Source organism: Meles meles, chromosome 6 (assembly GCF_922984935.1).
Source record: "Meles meles chromosome 6, mMelMel3.1 paternal haplotype, whole genome shotgun sequence".
NCBI classification, from domain to species: Eukaryota; Metazoa; Chordata; class Mammalia; order Carnivora; family Mustelidae; genus Meles; species Meles meles.
This window is the reverse complement of record NC_060071.1, coordinates 132634529-132659374: the sequence shown is the minus strand read 5'-3', so window position 1 is coordinate 132659374 and position 24846 is coordinate 132634529. Positions and strand designations below refer to the sequence as shown.

Below are 24846 nucleotides of genomic sequence, written 5' to 3'. Positions count from 1 at the left end.
TGTCCCCAGTTGTGAAAATGAAGGGATGCACACACATTGCCTGAAGAGTGGATGCCCCCTACAGATGTTTGAATAGCCTGTCTTTGTCACAGTGCTGCCTCTGTAGCCAGAGCTTCCTATGTCCTTCTTTACGTTCCTCCCTCTTATGGGAGCATTTGCATGTAGAAGAAAGAGGATAAGAATACAAGAAAAAACAAAGGCAGATTTGTTTCTTCTGAGAACATCTGTTCTTGCTTCAAAGCACCCACATGATGTGGTCCATTTTCTCTCAATGCCTGCACAGTCTGCCATTGTAAAGGCGACTGTTAGATCAATCTTAGACCTGAATTTAATGAGATAATGAACAATGTTGTCTAATGAGGTGAGATATAGGAGAAATTCTATTATAACGTATAGGCTTTAGATAATATTAAGCGGGCATATTCACAAAGAACAGCTAAAATTGAATATAAAATGGCTTATCATAGAATTTTTCCCCCCCTCAGATTCATTGATCACATGGCATCATACCCAATTTTGGGTACATTCGGTCCACTTTTAATTTCTTCATTGATTTCTTAGGATTCTTGTGCATTTGCATTGCACTTGGGATATAGATACATTCTAAAAAAAAAAAAGATATAAGTGACCTGTTGTATACATTTTAATTAAGACAGACCTATTTACTTTGAAAACCTTTATTTTTCAAGAAGAAAATTTCTCCAAACGTCAACTGCTATCATTATTCTCTTTCTTTCTTTCTTTCTTTCTTTAAGAGAAACTGAGTGAGCCAGGGGAGGGGCAGAGGGAGAGAGAAAAAATCCTGAAGCAGATTCCTGCTGAGTGTGTTTCCTGCAGACCTTGGAGTGGCTCGGGGCTGGACCCAGGACCCTGACATTGGGACCTGAGCCAAAATCAAGAGTTGGCTGCTTAACTGTCTGAGCAACCGAGACACCCCATCATTACTCTTAAAAAGAGCTTTCAGTACCAACAATAATAATTAAGAATTAAAGGGTTCAGTTTAAAAGATATTTACCCAAGTGAAACTATTTTTTAAATTTTCTTCCCTAAATATATACAGCACTGTTTTGGAGTCTTGGAGGCAGAGGAGGGGGTGGAGTGGCCAGTCAAAGCTATAGAATAGAACTTTCAAAATTAGTTTGATAGAAGTGTATTGAACTTAGTTGATGGTTTCCAAAGAAATAAATACGTACGCATGTATCAGTTGTTCAGTAAGTGTTCATTACAGCACCCACTATGTTCTTACATGTTGGATACAGCTGTACGCTGAAATATTTCACATGCATAATGACATAGGGATATATTAGCTAGTTACATGTTCATCTTTTTTCCCAAGTTATTTCCAGAGATAGGGCTTTCTACATAGTTTTTGACCAATCTAGGAAGACTCATGCGTGGTCCTTCTGCACAGGCTCAGCTAGCCACGTAGTGAACTTGGAACTTGGTCTAAGTTCTCTGCTTTATGTAATCTTCTTTGTCTTTTAAATTTACATCTCAGTTCAATGGTGAACAAAACATGACATTTTCCCCCTATTACTAACCAAATTCTTATAATGCCTCCGTGTTTATCTTGTCATCTTTGGCCTCTAAGTACCGTAATTCCTTGTTGAACCTGATTTTTCCTAGCGTACACCTGAACATCCTCTTGAGCATTTTGATCCTGGATCTTTTGAGACAACTTGGTTTATTTCTTTATCTGGTGGCACTTTCTCCTGAACATTCTTTAGACCTAAAAGGGTTCAATTTTGGAATTTTCCATTATTTCACTTTTTTAGATATTGAGATCTTTTTGGAGGATGATGAACAATGGGATAAGTCTGGGGGCCCCTCACATTCCCTTCAGGAGCATTACTTATCATGGGGGTTAGACCTCAACATTTTTATTGTGATGATTACTGTTCCGATTTCTATGGTTACTGAATTCTGGTAGGACTGTGGGTTAATGGCAATATCAAGTTAAGCATATATATCACAGAACCCTTTTCTCATGCAAATGATGGATACTCCAAAAGCCAGACTGGTGTATTATGCCTAAGTGACAAAATTATTCTGAAAATGAAAGATGAATTTCCTGTATCTTCAAGAAATTCATCTGAAATCTAAGACTTTGGGAAACACAATGACAGCTGACTACTGTTTTTTATAAATGTTCACTTACTGCCCTTGGGGGTTTAGAACTTTCTCTCTGTAGACAAAGGAGGGCAGATATTTCTTTCACTGCTTTGTGAGTGTCCATATGAGTTGAGACTTTTGCATTTGGGGACAATTGTGGAACACTCTGTTGGGGCAGTGACACTGGGATGGGCTTTGGTGGCGGGGTGCACGTATGATTCCGTGAACACTCCTGGGTTCTATGCACCAGTGTGGCTTTGACAGTTCTGATACCATGATAGCTACTTTCAGAATCCATTCTAATTTTGGCACTTACCATCGTCCTTAGGCAAAGGACCTGAGACCCTGTATGCGGGGCAGAAGCTCAATGACAACGAATGGCACACCGTCCGGGTGGTGCGAAGAGGAAAAAGCCTTAAGTTAACCGTGGACGACGATGTGGCTGAAGGTGCGTACAGCTCTACGTAGGGAAATGTGTCTCTTCTTTTTTGCTCTCATCGTCCTCTTGGTCATTCAGTGAGCAAAGGGTTTTTTGAAACACATTTTATTTTACTTAACAGAAGTCATGTGACATGTTCTTGTTGATGACCTCAGGTAAGGCTACTTCTTAGGTCTTCCTCTGTATTTTTGTAATCTCTTTTCATTGATCTGTCTTATAGAACTTAGCCATTACTGTCATTGTATGTTGATGGGTCTCTCTCTTTAGGCATAGGATATGTGTCTGGAGAGTAGATGTAGAGATCTGTAGCTCCTTTATTATTCATTTATTCAAAAATCACTTATCAATCATCTTCCCAGTGGCCAGTTTCTTCTTTCAATAAGTGACTTACTCTCTAGGAGAGGGAGATGGGTCAACCAGAAATTCAGAGCATTATAGGTAAAAATAAGTACTGAGATCACTACAGGCTACTGAGAAGGGTCTGAATAAGTGTTCATTTATGTCATCATTTATTTAATTGTTACTAATTGAGTACCTACCCTGTAGTGAGCACTGCTTCAGAAGGCACTGAGAAGAGGGAGGTGAATAAATAGGCAAGTCCTTGGCTTGGTGGAATTCACCTTCTAGGTGGGCAGTGGATAAATGAACAAATCCATCCATAGATAAAGGAACATTCAGAGCTTCATGTAAGCGATGGCATTTCTTGAGAGCATGGTGCACATCAGCAGTGTGCTAAGGATGTAGAAGATAAGAAGGAAGCACAAGAGCTTATCTGTTTCCTCAAAGAATAAACCAATCTAGTTGATTAGATTGGACACAGGCATTGAAAATAAGACAAAAAGTATATAATCAGATTCTAACATGGGTGGGTAAGACTGTCATGGCCAGTCAGAAGAGAAAATGATCTTTTTGGGTTAGAGAAATCAGGAGTGTCTTCTGAAGGTAGCTCAAAATTGGGTGGGTCATTTGATGAGGTCCAGGGTGGAAGAGAGAGGGCACCATCCATGTTCTGTCCAAAGAAGTCTAGAATCCTTGAGATTCCAGGGCGGTGCACTTCTGTTCTGCAGAATGTTTTTCCCTACAGGAGACTACAACTTAGTGGCAACATGGAGTATCATGTAGAGCACGGGGGATGTCAGGAGATCTGGGCCCTGACGTGAATTCTCTGCCACGTGTTGGAAAAGCCACTTACCATGTCTGGGTCTTGCCAATTGAAGTTGGTGGCATAAACTCTCCCTAGATTCTTCTGTGAATAAGACAGTCGAGGTAGAGTCAGGATCCCTGGGATTTAATACAGTCATTGTAACTAAAATACTTTTTGCCGTTGGGACAGATATAATAAACTTTTTTCCTCGTTTCCTCATTTTTAAACTTGAAATTCTATTGCTGCTAAGGCCATCTCCAGTTTAAAGGTACTGCAGTTTGGGGGTCCTATAATTTAATTTTATATTCATAAGCCTGGACTGCTATCCTTCTGGAGTCTGGAATTAGAGCGAGCCACGTATATAGCGTGCAGGTAGGAGAGAGAGAGAGAGAGAGAGAGAGAGAGAAGGGGTGTGTGTGTGTGTGTGTGTGTGTGCAGAGATGAGAAGAGTCTATGGATAGGAGAAGAGCAGGAGGCATATGTCCAGTGCCCAGTAGGCATTAGATACTGGGGTAACTGTCTTACATGTATCAGCTTCTTAAGTCTGTAATTCCCCATTGCCTTGCAAAATGAGTATTCTTATTTTACTTAAGAGGACGTGGCCTTTAGAAGGAGCTGTGTAATTAAGCTCCAAATCCATGTCTGTGTGACGTCATCAAATCAGGCTCATCGCTGGGCTTCACAATCCATCCTAAGAAAATGGTTTGTTTAAAGATATGGGAGAATACAAAGGGATGCCTTAGGGTGAGGTGAGGAGTACATTTTAGTGAAGACTGCAGCACTCACCCCTCTCTCCTTAAAAATGAACCCAAACAGAGCCATCGTAAGTATCCAAAACTCTCCTGTTGTGTGTACATAGTAAGGGGTAAGGTTACTCTTCTGCTTGTCTGAAAGGGTAATTTAGCTTTGCTTAATGAATGTAAGCAACGAGAGGTAAAAATGGTTATATGGTTTAGAACCCACAGCCATCCCGAATTAATTTTTCAAGACATCCCGGTGGGCTGTTAAGGCAGACGGGGGAGCCTGCGCATCTTACATCCCTTACTTGCGCCTAAGGGCTGAGCCCAGCAGCTCCACGAGTGTTGCCCGCATGTTTTGAATAGCAGCCACTAGATGGCGACCTCGCCCCAATCTCTCCGCGCAGAGAATCCTTTATTTTCCCGGGAAATTGTGTGCCCTCCAAGCTGTAGTCATAAAGAACAGCAGAACTGACGGTACAGTACTGTGCATTCCCTCCCATGGTCATTATTCTTTTATAGAAACTTTAGAATAAAGGTAATTATAAAGTGTGCTTTCTCTTACCGCTAATAATTAAAAAGCAGGACTACACCATGAAGGCCCCAGTCATTCAGTAATTTGATATGTGAAATTAATGAAGCTCTTTCATTTTCAACCCTTATCCCCTGCTTTACTGCTGATGGAAAAGAGCAGCCATAAGGATAAAGAAATCTGGGAGAAGAAAAGCGCTATTTTGCTTATGAGCTACAACCTTGGATTGCTTCTTACAGTGATAATGGGTTTGGGAATTTTAATTTTAGCTCACAGAAGTCATAAAATCAGGCAATGAAACTAAAATACCACACAGTCCTCAGGTTATTAAGTAGTGTCTTATTGGCTTATTTAGTAATCCCTTTCATGCTGTTTAAGGTCCCCTAGGGTGTCAAATTTTCAGCTAGTTTGTAGAAATGATGCAAAGAATAGGTCACACTCATAAGAAATCAATGGCAAGGAAAGAAATAGTCCTTGGCCTGGTGGTTTTCATTTATTATAATACCTTGTATTCCTGGAAAGGTATTAAGTTCAGTTGACAGTTAATAAAGATTGATGGATTGATAGATTGAGCTGGATTTCTATTATCACGAGTAAATTAAAAAAAAAAAAAAAACCCTTGGGTTATGCTCCTCGGAACTGGGATCTAAAGCTGCAGGACCCCGCCACTCCACCCAGTCTACCTGCTTCTTGCTATGACAGAGATTCATCCCTCTTTTGACTTCTCTGGTTCATGCTGACTTCCTTGTCTGTCCCTTACCCTACACAGCACCTACAAGCTGTAAAAAAGTCATTTTCCAAGGAAGATTTGTTCCTCTCATGAGTAAAAAGACACGATGAGGTGGAGTTTGCAAATGTTAAGTTCAACAGAATGTAGTGGTCTTCTTTATTGCAAGACTTTTAGTGAAGACTTAAAGACTGGAGCATTCACTGTGCTGATACACATTGCTAATCCTCAATAATCACATGTAAAGTGTTTGCCATGTTTATTTGACTCCAGAACTTTCATCATCATTATTTATTATTATTATTATTATTAGAACATTTTACAGCATATACTTTTGGAAAATTTTGGTATTATGGAGGAGAGGGTATGGGAGTGTTAGAACTGGAGGATTGTGGGCAGAATATGCATCCTTTGCTGAAACTTTATAAGCCTTCATTTTCTTAGCTTCCCTCCCTGTGTCTGGAAGCCGTAGGAGGTCAAGTGGCCTCCTCTAAGTCTTTGCCATTATTTCTTTGCTAAGATTTTAGTGTTGATGAGGAACTTCATGTGTAGAAATGGCAATGATCCAAACTCTGACTCCAAAGCAAATGTCTCAGATACGGCCTCCTTCCTGACATGTGAGGGGCGCTTGCTATCATCAGGCCCCTCTGCCCAACACTACAGGACATACAGAAGAGGCGAGAAGTGGTTTCTACTTAAAAAGAGATTGTGTTCTAGGAAAGGGTGACAAATAATCGAAATACTGGAAAATTATTAATGCATTTCAGAGAAAGAAGAAAAAGAAGCGTGATGCATAATTAATAGCCAGCGATTTAAGCCCTAGGCACCGTTCTAAGTAGTTTCTCTGAATTGATACAGCTAATTCCGAAAACGTCACACCTATTTCATAGATGGGAAACTGAGGCACAGAAAAGCTGCCTAACCCAGGTGGCGCAGCCTCAGAGCCTATATGCTCATCCAGTGTATGTCTGATAGGAAAGTTACAGCTTAAACTTGGACAGCTTTTCTATAGGTTTATGTTCTCCACAGACATTAGCAGTGCGAGGGCTGGTGTGCAAACTGATGTTGACCAGCAGTGAACTAAGAGGTGAATGTGAGGGTAGGAGTCAAGACAACACAGCTGTTCTAGGGAAGGTGCTGCATGTATGACACGTGACTTACACGGAGGGACGTGATGGTGCTTGGCTCCTGGGAAGGAGCTTGAGCCCATCACACCAACTTCAGCAGAAATGGCACCATTTAAATTCCACTCACAATCATGTAAGGAACAAGTTGAGGTTTTCTCCGCTGTGTTGGCTACAAGCTAAGATGGGGGCTTGGGGACTGAGCTCACCTGGGTTCAGTTAGAGGGTCGACCACTTAGCACCTGTGTGAACTCTGATCACATGGCTTCACCTTTGAGCTACATGCCCTCCTCTCTAAAGCAAGATAATGATACTTATTGATTGTGATAAGGAGATTTGGTGGTTATGAAGTGCCTAGCACAGTGCCTGGCACATGAACAATATTCAGCAGTCTTGCTTTTTTTTTTTTTTTAAATCATCTTTCTCCCAAACTACTCCTCTTCCCTTTGAAATTTGAAAGCAGCTCCTATGAAATGTATGTATTTGCCCCTTGAGCGGAAGGGAGTTTTAGTCTATAGACAACATTGCGGGGAGATGAGGAAAGATTCCCAGTTACTGATATGGATTAGATGATACACAGATATATATATATATATATGTTTATTTGCTTGGTTTGGCACAAGGTTCAGACTTCAGGCGATCTCTTTAATGCTTTCTCCAGGTGCAATAGTATGCTTTTTTGGGGACCTCCATCCACAGCTGAGTTCCTTTAGTACCTGGAGAAGCAGTCCCTTTTCTAATTTGGCCCCATGTTGCCCACCCCTCCCCCACCCCCACGGCAACTTCTAGTTGAGGCTCTGGGACTCATCCTAAAACCTTAAATCAGTCCGTGTCCATGGGCCATGCTCTAAAATTCCATAGTTAGTTTCCTTCCTCTTATCCTTCTTCAATCTCTTCTCTCTGTCAACACTGTACATGATTTTGTTGCTTATTTATTTATGTTTTAAGATTTTATTTATTTTTCTATTTATTTGGCACAGAGAGAGATCACAAGTAGGCAGAGAGGCAGGCAGAGGGGTGGGGGGGAGGCAGGCTCCCTGCTGGCAGAGAGCCCGATGTGGGACTCAATCCTTGGACCCTGAGATCATGACCCAAGCTGAAGGCAGAGGCTTTAACCCACTGAGCCACCCAGGCACCCTGATTTTGTTGCTTTAAAAAATCCATTTTCTAGTGAGCAGAATTTCCTAACCCTTCAACTGTAGAGTCCAATTTATCTATAATTTTTCTAAAAGCTCCCAGTTGACTTTAAAATTGCCTTTTCTGGTTTCTTTTGGAATCCCAGTTTTCACCAAGGATCACCCCTTTATTACTTCTTAGTTCTCATTGCTGGTTGTCTCTTCCTCCTACCCCTCCCCTCTCTTTCTCTTCCTTCTCCTCCTTCTCCTTCTTCTTCTTTTTTTTTAATATATATTTTATTTTCAGCGTAACAGTATTCATTGTTTTTGCACCACACCCAGTGCTCCATGCAATACGTGCCCTCCCTATTACCCACCACCTGGTTTCCCAACCTCCCACCCCCAGCCCCTTCAAAACCCTCAGGTTGTTTTTCAGAGTCCATAGTCTCTCATGGTTCATCTCCCTTTCCAATTTCCCTCAACTCCCTTCTCCTCTCCATTTCCCTATGTCCTCCATGTTATTTGTTATGCTCCACAAATAAGTGAAACCATATGATAATTGACTCTCTCTGCTTGACTTATTTCACTCAGCATAATCTCTTCCAGTCCCGTCCATGTTGCTACAAAAGTTGGGTATTCATCCTTTCTGATGGAGGCATAATACTCCATCGTGTATATGGACCACATCTTCCTTATCCATTCGTCCATTGAAGGGCATCTTGGTTCTTTCCACAGTTTGGCGACCGTGGCCATTGCTGCTATAACAATTAGCATGGCCCCCAGCATCATCATGGTTTAGTTCCTGGGTCCCCAAGGAGATTGGCTCTCATTTCTCCTCCCCATCATTCTCCGGCCCCAGTCTCAGCCCTGTGTGAACAGCTATAGGCTAATCGACTGTGAATATTTGTTTCAGTCACTTCCCTGTTCTAGGGCATGTGAGTTTAGGTTGTGCTAGTTTTCATTTTCATGACCAGTCCGATTTTTGATACTAAGTAATTTTACACAGTAGTTCTCCTATTCAGTTGTTAGCAGATTTATGTTACATTTTTTATTTCTGTTCTATTACAATTTTATCTTTAATTTAACCAATACCATTATGTGCTTTTGCTTATGTTAAGTGAATGATTTGTCACTAGTTGTCAAAACACCACATAGAAGCTCATAAAACGTAAATCTGATTTTTGTGCTTATAAACAGTTCCCTGCATCAGGTCTCAGAGAAATCACATTAATACTGAACATCTGAAGGTGAGATCTGGTTGGTTCTTTCAGTTACTGAAGTTTCAGGGACCTGAGAAAATACAATCCCTTCCTCTCTCTCTCTATTTTTTTCCTGCTACCTTAATTCTACACCAATACCAATAGAGGAAAAACAACAACAACAACAAAACAACAAAACAAAACAAATGCAAGGCTGGTAAAAGTCAAGTATTGTCTTTGCTAGTGGAAACACTGTTATGGAAAACTGTGGTTAACACCTACTGAATTTCATTCAGGGCTTAGGTCCTAATTCAAGACTTGCTCCACTGAAGCAAGACTTGCTCCTCTAACGCCGGTGCTGTGGGTTGGGTGGGCGTACACTGGGGTTTCTTAAAGACAGGTCGCTCCCCTAGAGAGAAACAGGAAGTGCCAGGGGCTAAACTGTGGAAATACAGTTTCTCGGTAGAATTTCTTTAATCTTCCAGATTATCTCACTCCTTTACCTCTGGAAAGCTGTAACAGAGGGAGTAGAGATGCTAGGAGTGCCTTGCTAGTGGAGTTTCTTCAGTGTGGATGGAGACAACAGGACAGGGCAGGAGGAGGGATTCTCCTGTCCTTCCTTCAGCACTGGGGTATCCTCAGGACATGGTTGGTTAAATTATAATGATTTGTCCATATAAATGTTGGGGGGGCCACCTTCTACTCTGACCATACTAATGCCCCGTTTCCTTGACTTTGTTATTAAAATTTCCATTCTCTCTTGTATTTATTTCAAGCCCCCTTCATGACCCCCTGCCCTGGTCATTCACTTCTTCTAGGTAAGCCAGGTCATGAAAGGTCTACTGGTTCATTGTAGCAGCTGGAGATCCTTTAGTTGCAAATGTCAGACACCCATCTTAAGTGCTTGAAGCACAGAAGGGAATCTATTGCTATCTAGTTTTTAAAAGTCTGGGTTTGGCTGCTGAATCCGGACCTTCAAACGGTACCATTCTGGAGAAACTGTTTCCCTACATTTTGTGGTTGGCTTCTGGGTTGGCTTTCTCCTCAAGCAATCTCTGTGGTTATCACACAGTTTCCAGCAGCTCTGAGCTTTCTTCTTACCCCTTCAACAAGCCTTGTTTACAAAGAATGCCTCTCTCATAGTCTAGCAAAAACCCTGAAGCTGAATGTTACTAGACTTAATTACTGAGTGACTACCAAATACTCTAGCTTATGTTCCTGCTGATCCCTTGGTTCTAAGGGTGGTCCCTAGAACAGTTCCATAAGCATCACCTTGGAATGTAATAGAAATGCATGTTCTCAGGCCACACCCCAGACTTTTGGATGATAAATTCTGAGGGTGGGGCACAGGAAATGGTGTATTAGGAAGCCGTCCATGTGATTCAGGGGTGTGCTAAAGTTTGCAGACAACCTTGTTAGTCCATAGACTATACTCTGTGGCTAAGGGGATAAATTAACGTTGGATGGTCCAGGCTGGGTAAGCTGATGACTTCAAGAGCTGGGTTAGGATCAGCTTCAGCCAGCCCAGATGGTTTTAAGGTAAAATAAGGAGAGTAGCTTCGTAAGGGGAAATTGCGGGTGTTACCAGACAAAGCAACAGTTGCTGGTCAGAAATAAATGAACCCATGTTCTACCATAGAATCTTTCCACAAGTACTAGATGGTGAATTACTACATCACGAAGTATTTGGTGGTGAATGCTCCATGCTTGTTTGTTGTATCTTTACAAGGTTTGGGGCAATTAAGACTTCTTTTTCTTATAGTGTGCATTCATACCCAATTGTTTCCTGAATGGAGAAAACGAATCGTTTTATCCTTTAACCTGAGTTATCCAGGATCTCATATTCTCTTTTACATTCTGGGACATTCTGAGCAGCTGCATGGAGAACACGGGCCGCAGTGCACAGAACTGGTGCCCGGCCAGGAGTCCACCCTCTGACCGAGGTTTCCTCGGCTCTGTACTTTATGGAGCATTTTGTTTCCTGGAACTAAATGTAAACGTAAAAGATCCAGTAAGTCTGCTGTGACAAAACACAATAACTTGTGTGTATCTCCTCTATGACATTCATAGGTACGATGGTGGGGGACCATACCCGCTTGGAATTCCACAATATTGAGACCGGAATCATGACAGAGAAACGTTACATCTCCGTCGTCCCGTCCAGTTTCATTGGCCACTTACAGAGCCTCATGTTCAATGGCCTGCTCTACATTGACCTGTGCAAAAATGGCGACATCGATTACTGTGAACTGAAGGCTCGTTTTGGGCTGAGGAACATTATCGCTGACCCCGTCACCTTCAAGACCAAGAGCAGCTACCTGAGCCTGGCCACGCTCCAGGCCTATACCTCCATGCACCTCTTCTTCCAGTTCAAGACCACCTCAGCTGACGGCTTCATTCTTTTCAACAGCGGCGACGGCAATGACTTCATTGCAGTTGAACTGGTCAAGGGGTAAGTGGAAGAGATCACACCGTTTATACCAGCTCAAGGTCAGCTCAAGCTCGACCTAACATGTGGACGTGAAAAAAAAGTGTCCGTTCCGCTCCCTACCCTCTCTTCCCAATACCTGCTCTCCTCCTCGTTGATGAAAAACAGTCTATGTAATGGTTAGGGCTGGAAGGAGGAGCAATTCATTAGTTTATTTAAAGATCTTTTCCACTAACCCAATCCTACCAGAATTTTTACTATGAAATATAGTCCTTTAAACCTCTAGGAAAGAAGGTCATTTTTGCAAAAATGACCTCTTTTTTTTTTTTTTTTTTCTTCAAAAGGAGGATAGAGTATATATCCTCTATATAGTGCCCCCCGGGCAGTGCTTTCTGCAACCATCAGATCTATAGGAAGGAATGAAATACATATATTTTCAGCACTGCCATTAGCCCATATATGTGCATTTTTTTAAAAGATTTTATTTATTTATTTGACAGACAGAGATCACAAGTAGGCAGAGAGGCAGGCAGAGAGAGAGGAGGAAGCAGGCTACCTGCTGAGCAGAGAGTCCGATGCAGGACTTGATCCCAGGACCCTGGGATCACGACTCGAGCCGAAGACAGAGACTTTAACCCACTGAGCCACCCAGGTGCCCCTATATGCGCAGTTTGAAACACTATTCTTTCTGCAAGATATTTTACTACCATGTGTTGGAAAATAATAAAAACAAAAACTAGAACAAACCCCCCAAAACCAGATCCACAATCTACTGAATTTAAATGCCGCCCCCTAGTGGTTGAGGATGTACCACCTGTACTACTTTGAGGCTCTGGATTTTTAAATTGTGGGAAAGAAATGAACCTTTTAAGTGTGGAATTAAAGTGAAGTCTGACGGAACAGGCTATGACTCTTCTTGGAATCCTAGATCAAACCGTAATTATTCCTGCATGATGCCAGCTTGCGTGGGGGACGGGAAGCCCTCAGGCTCCGTTATCTGCACGGTGCTGTTCACCCACTTGAGGGCATCTCCACTCATGGGGTGGTGGTTGTTACTCACAGGTACATACACTACGTGTTTGACCTTGGGAATGGTCCCAACGTGATCAAAGGCAACAGTGACCGCCCCCTGAATGACAACCAGTGGCACAATGTCGTCATCACCCGGGACAATAGTAACACCCACAGCTTGAAAGTGGACACCAAGGTGGTCACTCAGGTTATCAACGGGGCCAAAAATCTGGATTTGAAAGGTAAACCTTACAAAGTAGTTTATCCTTTGTAGAGCATTTCTTTTTGTTTTTGTTTTTTGTTTGTTAAGATTTATTTATTTATTTGAGAGAGAGTGAGAATGTGCAAGTGTAGGGGGATGGCACAGAGGGAGAGAATCCCAAGCCGATTCCCTGCTAAGCGTGGAGTCCAGCACCACCCTCCATGTCATGGATCCCGAGATCATGACTCTGAGATCATGAACCAGAGATCACAGACTGAGGCGAAACCAAAGGTCAGACGTTTAACCGACTGAGCCACCTGGGCCCCTTTAGAGCATGTCTTATAACTGAAGGGCTGTCCGCAGAGACAAACTGCGGATTAGGGGCCCCAGGCATATTTGAGACCTCATGCATATCCTATTTTAACAACATTAAATGATACCAAAATGCAGTTTTTACTTAAGCCGCTCCTCGAGGGATGGTTCATTTTCTCTGTAAAGCTCAGGCACGCGGGGGCTGACTGTGAGGTGATGTTATGTCAGCAGGCGGGGACGTCCTAATACAGAGGAGGCGGTACAGTTCTGAAATCGCAGCTGAATCACTTACTGCCGGGGTGACTTTGCTAAAATTTCTTAGCCTTGTTCAGCTTCTCTATACTTTTTTTGCAAAATGAGGACAATAATTGTTACTACCTTTATGGGCTGTTACAAGTTTTGATGGGATAATGTCTGTAAAATCCTCCACATAGTATTGGTAACAAGCCCGTAAAAAGCACTCGGTAAATGGTTGTTTTGTTGGAAATCTTGTTAATCTTTACTTCATCATAAAATGGGAACAGTATCTACCTCATGGACTGGATATGGCAGTGAAAATTTGTGAGATGGCACGTAGAAAATGAATGACATAAGCAATGTGAGTTTCTTCTTTCTACACTGGAGGGACTCCGGTAATTAGTTGTTTATGCCATTTCCCTCCCTCTCGCCCAGCTCTGTCACCATTACCTATGAAATCGTCTGCTGTGCCTTGGCTTTAGCTGAGTCTGGTTTCCCTACCCTTTACTCATCAGCTCTCTCTACTCGCTTTCCTGTCCAGGTGACCTCTACATGGCGGGTCTGGCCCAAGGCATGTACAGCAACCTTCCCAAGCTGGTGGCTTCCCGGGATGGCTTCCAGGGCTGTCTGGCATCTGTGGACTTGAACGGGCGTCTGCCAGACCTCATCAATGATGCCCTCCATCGGAGTGGACAGATCGAGCGTGGCTGCGAAGGTACAACCTTTTTACTTGTTAAGTCACAGCCTGGATGCAAGCACCAAGCCCTCTGCCAGTGCTTCCTTACTGTTTCCCAGTCCTCTCTCCTTCCCATTTGCCATCTGACATTGCATCATCATTGGTGTCCTCCTGTCCCTGGTTCAGTATGTCAAGACATGGGCCACAGACTCTGGGAATGTATGTTGGCAGATGTCTTCTCGGTATCATCTACTTGCCAGTAGAGGACCTTCCCTGGCATTGACATCAGACTCTTCCTGACCTGTACCTTTGCTTCCAGCATGGCTGAAAGGGCAGTCACGGTTTTTATTTATATTTTTATACATCGGGAGGTATACTAGAGTCTTTTATGTGGGTGTCACCATGAATGAAATAATGTAAGAACGACTGCAGCATTTAATGCAAACACAGCAGGTGGTAGGAAAATGATGTCAGAACGCCATGACGAGGGAAGGGAACTGACATTTATTGAGAACTTACTAAATGTCAGGCATTCCTAGGCAGTTCAGTCAGTCAGTGTGATGTCATGAAACAGCATGGATGTTGATGTTAGAAAGACTTGGATGTAGATCCAGGTAGTAACTCTTGTTCACTGTGTGACATTTGGCAAGTCACTTAACCTCTCTGAGCTCTATCCTCCTCAACTGCAAAGTGGGGCAATAAAAACTGCCTTGGAAGGTAAGCTGTGTGAATCAGAGCTGTATGTAAAATGCCTAGTAGGAACACGGTAGGTACTCAATAAACAGTAAGATTATCCTTTACAAATGTGATCTTATGGGAGACAGCTAATAACATTGCATGCCGTTCAGTGTCGCACAACATCAGCCTGTTGCGTCGATGATCTTCTGTCTCTTAAGTTACTATCTGAATTTTACAGGTCTTCTTGAGCCCAGGTTTTACAACAAAAACCATCTAGTTTAACCAGCAGAGGGCAGCAGTGAGCAGTTTTCAGGCTTTCCCCTGGGGCCTGGGTAGGCCAAGCAGGTGACCCTTCCTGGGCTTGTAAGTCGAAGGTGTCTGACCAGTCAGCAGAATCTATGCATTCCTTTGTCTGGTTGTGCAATTTACCCGTTTTGTTTTTTTCTATCCCATTGATTTACTGCACCGGACCCGTTCACTCATCTCCTAAGTCTTTAACTTCGCGTTTTGCCCCTGTTCCTGACCAGCTTTCACCTGGGTTCACTTGCGCATTTTTATAAAGGCTTCCTGGCAACTTCACAAGCTGATGTGTGGTATGGAAGTCATTTCCCTTTGCCTAAGAGTCAGCTTCCCACATGGACTAGAAGTAAGACTGGTTGTTCCCGTAACCCACTCCAGTTTGCCTTTAACTGGGAGTCTGTCTTCCACCCAGTGGGCCAGATATGGTCTGTGTCCGTGGGAGGACTGGAGGCTGTGAATCAGTGTGCACTTAAAGGAGCCGCTTTGCTTTCTTTTCCTGAAAATGCACTATGTCGTTCAAATCAAGAATTTTTGTCTTCTTGGCTTGCTCTTAATTCTTTCAGGCATCAAGGGCAGTGCTGAAATAAGGGTAACACGGGGGAATTAAATTGAATATCTCCGTTTCAAAGATTGTGGAATGACAGAAATTCCAGTTATCCTTCAGTAATTAATCGGATTGAGTTAAAACACAAAAGCATGTGTTAAAAAGCATAAAAGACTCTTCAGATGTGAAATATTCTTACCATGTCAGCCGTTTTCCAGATTTACAAATCAACAGGAATCACCCATTAACTCTATAGTTATGTTGCTTGATAGAAATATAATGTGAGTCACATATGTAATTTTAAATCTCCTAGTATACTAGCTACATGTAACAAAGATAGAAAGGAACATGTAAAGTTAATTTTGATTTTACATATCACTAAACCAGGTATATCCAGAATATTATCATTTCAGCATGCAATGATATAAAATTATCAACAAAACATTTCACATTCTTTTTTTTTTTCACGCTAAGCCTTCAGAACTGAGTGTGTGCTTTATACTCGTAGCACACCTCAATTCAGACTGTATACCTTTCCTGGGCTCAGGAGCTGCATGGGTCTGTGGCCTGCTGCATCAGAAGCAGAGTTCTACAGAGAATTAAAAGTTGGGCTGTAAGGAGCTAGAATTGCTGGAGATAGAACTTCAGAAGAGTGGATTATGGAGTCCACTCAAGAGAACTTGAAGAGAAGCAGTGAGAGCATTAGCACAAGGAAATTACCCATCAAATTGGGGAAAATGGTCCCATCCCTACCTCCATCTCTGTGTGCGGCTTGGCGTGACTCATCACATGCATTACAGAGGGGTCCGACCTTGCTCTGAGTATGGGTGATTGTTCAGCCCCGGATATTGGGACTCGATGCTTCTTCCATCCGAATCTACGGCGAGTCCCATGAGCCTAATAACCGTGCACTCTATTGCCATGGAGATAATTGCGATGATTGCCCACGGAGCATTACGACCGCCCCACCGGTTGGGATGAAGTGGGGGATGAGTGAGGAGGGAAGGAGGTCCTTGTTTATTGTACACAGATGACTTGGATAATTAGCCTAAGTGGCCAGGAAAAATGGCCAAAAAGTGGGTTAAGGCATAAATTACTGTCATTGGAAGTTTACACCATGTGAATAAGCCCTTGTAAGAGATCCCAGGAGCCTTTTAGGGCTCTGTGGAAATGAAGCTGAAGTAGATGGCGAGGAGGGAAATGAGGAGGACAGAACCTTCGACAGACGACAAACAGGTGTCCTTCTCATTCTGAATCTCTGTACCTAGTATAGTACCAAGAACGCCTTTGAGTATTGTGTGGCATGGAAATCCCAGGAAATAGAATACATTTCCTGATTTACCATTTCTATATTTAGAATAATGAACAGGAGGGGATGAGGACCCAGTACCCAAAACCAAGAGCTGCATCCCTTAGAGATGGTAAATGTGTTCTATTCTCACTATCTGGGGTACACAGGCCAGGATGTATCCTATGTTCTTATCAGAGTTATTGATGATGATATTTCAAGATCTCTAAGTAGTAAATGTACTACTTTCCCCCTCCTAGCTAAGGGCAACGAGTCCAAAATTATTTTTAAAATGTATTAATCTATTACTTTGTCTGCCAGTTGTTTATACTCAGAAAGAAAGAAAGAAAAAACTTCCAACCATGTTTTAATTTTTATGCAGAGTATAATAACTTCAGAAATTAAGCACAGTTTCTGAACACCCCAGCCATCATCTAGCTGTGACTGGCAGCCTCTCAGTTTGGGCTAGGAAGTTTGAAATGATGTCTGGTTCTATTCCCAGCTGGTAAATATCTCTTTCTGTCTTGAGGCCAGCTTTGCTACAGAGACCAAGGCATGGGTTGGCTGGCGATGCGATCCCACAGTTGCAGATGGTACACATCTGAGAGAAACACACGTGCTTCATTTCGAGACTGGCATGAATAAATCAAAAGGACACTGGTTCGGTGCCTTTTTGCTCACAGCCATTTGGGTTTGGCTCTATTGTTACCAATCAAACAAACTGTGCTTTCTGGAGTTCCCAAATCACGTTGGCGCACAGACCCAGTTCGATTGCCACATTCCCTGGTGGCATTTTCAGGGGCTTTCCAGGAAGGCTCCCAAGCGACTGACTCTTCCATCTTTAACCCCTAGATGTGCAGAATTGTTTCTTTGCGGGCTTGGTCTGGCTGTGCACACGTGTCTTTCAGTCTGGCAACACACTCTTCCTTACTTCTTGATGCTTATCCTGACTCATGGAGAATCATTTTCCTGGACCATGTGCCTTGGGGTTGGCCGAGTGGATGTGGGAGGGCTCTGGTTACCCCTGCTTGTGCTTTGTCAAGTCCAGTATTTTCCTGCCCCCGCTCTGACGTGAGCTGACATGGCTCTGACGAGGCCTGCTCTGCCCGGGTCCCCGCATCCCCCATCTGTGCTGTCTCTGGAGAGCCTGTAGAGCATTTGAACTGTTTGAGTGATGTTGGTTATGCTGATTGTTATTTTCAATTCTGTAATGTTACCCTAGTTGACTCTACCTCTTACTAACCTCTGGTTATTGTTTTCGCCTTTTCTGTTCTTCTGCTAACAAAGTTGCGTTGACCAAAGCTGACCTGCAAGGTAGAGAAGCTTCTTGCTCCCATTGCCAATTTGGATGGAAAGATGCCCTGTGTCACCCTTGGCATCTTTTTCTTAAGGGCCTTCAAGCTGTCACACCTCTTGGACAGCATTGGTTTTGGGGAGGGGGCTGAACCCTGTGTTCTTCAGAAACATCAGCAGGAAACCCGGATCAGTGAATGCAAAATAGCAAATGCCAAGACTATTTAGGGATGGGACCATGATTCCATTTTAGGATGTCAATGTCCCATACTGTGACTCCTCCCAAGCCTACCAACCCACTTCTGGAAGCGATTCAGGCCTCTCCACGTAGCTGCTGTGGATGGGCTGGCTCTTTTTAATTTATTCACCACAGAGGAAGACTATACTTGGAAAGAGAAAAAGAAAGAAAAAAAAAAAGACCAGTTGTGTTCTTAATTTATTATTTTCTGGGTCAGGGAGGTCACTTCTCAGGACTTGAGTGCTTGGGCTTTATGAATGAGAAGGGCATTTTCTCTTAACTCATTTTAAAGAAATATTTTTAGGCATTTGGGAGATATTAATGTCATTAAAGTGTTCTAGAGATTTATGTTTCCTATTGGGGATTTTGGCTGAGCACTTTAATTTTCTGTTGTGTGATCTAAAGGAAAAAGTACTCTTGGGGAAGTAGAGGGTCTGTCGGTTTTATCCTGAATTCGCTTTCAAATGCCTGCCTGGTAGATGTCTGTGAGTCTCTACCACAGACCCTGCTCCTTCTACAGAGTCTGTAATGAGCCACTGGTCCCATTGTGTCAGGCTACCTGCCTCAGAATAGCAGGTCGAGAAGGCATTTTGGGCATCTTTTGGCTGATAGTTGGGTAAAGGATTGAGCTTCGGATGGGTTCTGGGAGTTTGCAACTAGCAAACATTGTTGAACGTGGTTAAGAGCAGGGTAGCTTTAAAAACACTATGTTTTCCCTAAATGATCATTGACTTTGCTGCGACTTGCTGTATGTCATGTGGGTAACCAGTACAGGTATCCATGTCTTGGGCAGACCTCAACTGCATGACGTCTCTCTCTAGTCACTTTCCTGTAACTTTTTTCTCCATCCTTTCCTGGCAGACTTGCGTATATGCTGATGTATAATAAAATGAATTCAAAGAATAGACAGTGGATTAGTATTTTGACATCCTAGGTAGCTGTACAATAGATTTCATTTTTTTTTTTCTTTCAATTTGAAAGAGTGTTAGGGGCCTTTTGGTAATACTGAAGGATGTTGTTTTTCAGGAACTTGCTCCATTGTCAAAATAGGGCTCCTGCATGTCCCTCTGTAACTGGAGGGGGGTAGGGTAGCGCTTGATCTATAAGAAGAGACAATCTAAGGATATCAAAGCTTGTTGCGATCAGATTTATTAGATCAAACTAGAGAATGACATCTCCTCTCAGACTTTATTCTTCATGGTAAGACCTAGGTGAGTTTTGAATCCCCAGGACCTAGCATAGGCCTTTTTACATAGGGGCTCCCCATGCCACAAAATGATCTTAAAGTTATCATCCAAAGGAAAGATAGTTTGTAGGTATCATACAGAGTGCTGGTATGTGTCTTGTAAAATTATTGGCTGAAGTATAGTACAGATTTAGGAACGTAATAGTTTGGAATATCTTAATGTTGTCCTTTATAGAATCAGTCAAGTCATCAGAATGGTTTTTATGTTGTTACTGCCTAGATCGAAACTCTCTTCCTCTCTTGTAATGACTAGAGAGTCTCTTTGTTTGTGACAAGAGCTGTTACTCTTGGTCATTATTTTGGATCATCTTACTGGTTCCCCATATTGTGGTGAAAGACCTTTAGGATGCAAATTCCTTCACTTTTTATTCTCCTGACATTGGGGTTTGGACCACTACTCATGCTGGCTTTTTCAGCTGCAACCTGTGGGCACAGATAGTATGAATTACCATCAAGGGTGAAGGCAATAAAAACATATGACAAAGAAGTGAGACAGTTTGAAATGTAAAGGTAAATGGTATTCAGAAAGAACTGTAATAGTGGGCTCTAGGAAGTGGCCTGATGAATCTGGAAAGTCAATAGCTTGAGTCCTCTTATCATTGTGTTTGGGGTATGGTTATTTATTTATTTACTTACTTACTTACTTAACTACTTAATTACTTACTTATTTGAACTTTTCCAGTGGTTGTGTTGTTCAGTTTTAATGGGAACTCGCTATTCCTATGTGTCAGGCACCCAGCTAGGCACTGGGATAACAGGTGTGATACTGTCTGACCACACATGAGTTGGCATGGGATCGCCCAGTGTGGACAATGCAGAGTGAACACTGCTTTTCTAGAATGGAGAGGGAACACGCAGCGTGAGCAGGGAGGAGGGCTGCTGGGCTGTGCCGGATGGTCATGGTAGGAGCTCAGGGGATATTTCTCAGGCGGAGTTTGAGCTGAGTTGGAAGGATGACATATTTGTGGTGCATGAGAGGTGAAAGCACATTGGAGAGCTTGGGCAGTCTGAGACCAACACGAAGCTCGGGTTGGTTGAAATAGTGCCCATATGAGGATGTGATCAAAGACGAAGCTGGGAGCTGTAGGATGGGGGTCGGTGATGACAGAGTGTTCATGTGAGGAGTCGGGCATTTCCCTGAGGGCACTGTGAGGAGGACAGAGACTTGGCTAGCTCTTCATTTTATGAAGATCACTCCGGCACCAGGTGGAGAATAGAAAGGAAGGACAGGAACTGGAAATGGAGAACAGAGTTTGGAGGGAAGTAGCATACTCCAAGGTTGAGGGAAGAGGCTTGAAACTCCCTCCCAGATGAGACCTCTGAGGAATGGGATTTTTCTCCTGATTATTTCCCTTCCACCCCAACTGCGTTACTCTGTTTCATATAGCAAGTACATTTACACATGATGACGAAAGGTGTCAAGGAAGATCTTCATGGGTGGCCCTAGGTCAGGCCACACTTTGCCTCCTTCCAGGTGAGGAGTGGGAGTAGGGGCTCCGTTGAGGCACACAGGGTGGGAAGTGTTACCCTGCTGAGAAGTACAGCCCCTAGAATTTCAGGGTACCTTGAAGAGAGTGACAATATCGAGGGACATTTTAGAAGCTATTTTAGAAATCCTTTTTATTGTAAGAGGGGTTTTCCTGAAGAGATCCCCTAAAAAGCTGTCTAATAAGGAAAGAGCTGTTTGACTATCAGAGAAACATTAAGTTAGACCTGTTGAGAATGAAGCAGATGAGTTATAAACGCTAAGAAATCTAAGAATAGCTTTTTATTGGGTTAGATGATTAATAAGAATATGTTCTCCCCACTTTGCACTGTAATTCTCCTAAACAGGTTCCATCTCTGGAGTTGAATGGTTCTTTTTTAGAAATGTAATTTGTTCTTCTGCCCAGATGGTGGGCAGGTGGATTGGGGCGGGAGGTGGGGGGAGACCAAGGATTGATTAGATCTGGTTCTGAATGCTTTGTATCTTGAGGAAGTCAGTGAATGTACCAGGTTTGGATGCCTTGAAAACGTGAAGACCCTTTCAAGTAGTTTTAGATAAGAGTTGCCATCAAATACTTCTAAGGGGAATTTTCATTCTGCAACATTTTTTTACTGTGAAGAATATGGTTTCCCGGGGCGCCTGGGTGGCTCAGTGGGTTAAGCCGCTGCCTTCGGCTCAGGTCATGATCTCAGGGTCCTGGGATCGAGTCCCGCATCGGGCTCTCTGCTCAGCAGGGAGCCTGCTTCCCTCTCTCTCTCTCTGCCTGCCTCTCTATCTACTTATGATCTCTCCCTGTCAAATAAATAAATAAAATATTAAAAAAAAAAAAGAATATGGTTTCCCACTTAGTTTTCTCCAAAGCTAGTAGATTCTCCTTTGTATTTTATGTAAAAAAAAAAAAAAATATATATATATATGTGGCATTTGAACCAATAAAAATCAATCTCTCTGAAGTGATATGCATTATGAGAAATAATGGAGATTGAATTCAACAGAACTTCCCCCAAAGATTTTGCTTTTTCCCCGTTCGCACTGTATGCTGAGGGGTTTCTTACAAGAGAGTGTACAATTGTGAACTACTACCTTAATTTGTCTTGTTTCTGGACTCCTGTTCAACTATACCCCATCTGAAATACCGAGAACTTGATTTTCCTCCCCAACAGAGTTGATAATACCCTTCACTGAGGGTTTACTTAGTGTAAGCACAGGCTAAGAAGTTGGTATATTGTGTCTCCCTCATGATCATGACCTTGCCACCTCAAGGTGACTTTATGGGCTTTACATACATTATCTCATTTAGTCCTCACATCCTGTGAAGTACCAATAATTTCTGTCCCCATTATACAAACTCAGGTACAGAAAATTTAAGTGGCTAGCCCAAATTCACGTTGCTAGTAAGTGGTAAAACTGAGTTTTAAAGCCTATGACCTCTTCTCTACTGTGACATATGGTGCAAGTCTGGACTTGTCTATTTCCAAAGCAGAGGCACTATCCAGGTGATCAGAGGGTATCTGAGAACATCCTCTAGATGGCTTTATGGTAGATGGTGTTTATGTCAATACGATTTCACTATGTTCTAGATGATAGTTGCACAATGTTCTTTAAAACAAACTATTTTTAAAATTAGCCGTCCTTTCATTGAGCATGCCCTTTGAAACCTCTTTTCTCTCTTTTTAAAAAATGCCCTCTACTACCCCCGAAGGACCACTACATCAGTGTAGAAAAAGAAGGAAAACCAGAACAGGAGGGCTCAGTTTACATTTTTCTGAGGCAGCACTGACTTTTTGATGAGCTGTTCATGATCTTAAAAAGAAGAAATGATCTGATCATTGTGACCTTTGGGCACTCTCTGAAAATAGGGTGGGTTGAGCAAGAAGGCAATATGATGCTAGCCATTCTCATGCCTTCACCAGTACCCCAACAGGGGCAGGCATTAGGGGTGGCCCGAATGCCCCCCCTCCATCGTCATGCAAGTGTCACGTGTGTAAATCACTTTACTCACAAAGTGTGCATACTTTGCTGTTCATTGACCGTCAAGGTCAGTGCTGTACTAGAATGGGTACCAGCACAGGCGTGTTCAGGATTTTTGCAAGCTGGTTGACATCATGTAACAGATATTGGCTTGAAATTGGCCAAGATGGGAGTATTTTACACTATGGAAATCAGGTTAGAGAAATGTTACAGATCAGGGTTTTTTGTTGTTGTTGTTCTGGTTGTTAAATATTTACCTTCATGGAGCTGGTCAAAGGCCATTGGAGATGAAGACTTCATGAGGGCATGTTGGTTTCAACCAATTCCCATGCTCACCTTGACTCATTTTATACTAAGTATATGATGAGAGGGCTGGAGTGATTGAGAAGAATAGGAGTGTTCGTGAAACCACCCCAGCGTCTCCAGAATGTTGGATTTTATTATGAGTCTTTTTCACTCATCATCCTAACCAAGTGACTTTTTTGAATCTTCATTCAAGAAGAGGAAACCGTAAACACCTGAGCATGCTTGCTAAGAACATTATTGATGCCTTGCTGAGCATTAGGAAGACATAGATCTTGCCTTCTAGACAAAAAAGTAAGATCGTGGGAATACAGCTATTCTTAGGTCTTTCTGTCAGTGAAATTTTTTTTTAAAGATTTCATTTATTTTATTTGAGAAAGAGAATGAGCATGCCCATGAGTGAGTGGGGAGAGGGGTAGAGGAAGAGGGAAAATCTCCAGCTGACTCCCCACTGAGCAGAGAGCCAAGCTGTCTGGACATGGGGCTCCATCTCAGGTCTCAGAGATCATGACCTGAGCTGAAACCAGGAGTGGGACACTTAACCACCTGAGCTACCCAGGTGCCCCTTCCAGTGAAATTTTATAATAATATTTAGGACCCCGTTCTCTGGCTTTACTTAATCTTCTGTAAAGTGTGAATTAGAGCATTGGCTTCTCAGTTAGCTCTATATGGAGGACACTTGACACAGTTAAGGATCAGTGCTTTCTTATTTTAAAATTATATAGAAGTGAATTGGGTTTCTGCCAATTACTGAGGATGAATCTTATGTTGTCTGTAAATGACTATCTTCAGAAAACGCAGGACAACCCAAAGCTGTGAACGTAGAGTTACTCTGAGAGCTACAGAGGGATCTTTGCTGCAGGGACCAAGACACAGAGCTAAGTAGGCTATCCCTAATGTCACAGACACTGCCCCTGAAGCCTCAATACTTGAGTCCTTGTATTTTAGCAGCGGGACTACAGGTGGCTCAGGAAGCTGATAAGGGTCTTGCACACATAGGCACACTCATGCATATATATATACACATAGGCACACTCATGCATATATATATATCTGTATGGATTAATCTTCCTTTTTCTATTTTTTCCTTCCTTCCCACTCCATGACTTCTCACTCCTTCTTCTTCTATGAAATAATGTAAATTTTAAAAATGTGAAAGTGGAAAAGTTTATGTATGTATCAGGAGTGGAAAGTCAAGTTGCAGATGGCAGAGAAGAGCTCTCTGGAGAGTCCCTGGCAGCCCTCACAGGGCTCCTCCCACAGTAGCTGTGCTTGGGAGGGATGGACAAGCCCTTTGCTTGGCACAAGGGTCCACTGTGATGAAGTTTCCCCATTCTAGGGTTCGAGCATGCATTCTGAATCCTTTGACAAATACCTCCTGCTTTGCAATTAGACGATGAGTTTTATTAAGCCAGCCTTGCCTGGTGCCTACCACGGGGCTACCAGCCTTGACCCTTTAGGATAAATGGCTGTAGGGCATCAAAACAGATGTTCTCCCCTGGTC

General features: G+C 42.7%; 1 protein-coding gene across 26 annotated transcripts in view; it reads left to right on the top strand.

Moving 5' to 3' along the window:
• NRXN3 (neurexin 3) overlaps nucleotides 1-24846 on the top strand; it is a 1600055-nt gene that overhangs the window by 767123 nt on the left and 808086 nt on the right. For all 26 annotated transcript variants that reach the window (XM_046009334.1, XM_046009311.1, XM_046009316.1 and 23 more), the window contains 4 exons: nucleotides 2441-2560; nucleotides 11200-11581; nucleotides 12620-12810; nucleotides 13861-14034. In XM_046009334.1, the coding sequence (XP_045865290.1) occupies nucleotides 2441-2560; nucleotides 11200-11581; nucleotides 12620-12810; nucleotides 13861-14034 (867 nt within the window). The remainder of the gene's footprint in view (nucleotides 1-2440; nucleotides 2561-11199; nucleotides 11582-12619; nucleotides 12811-13860; nucleotides 14035-24846) is intronic.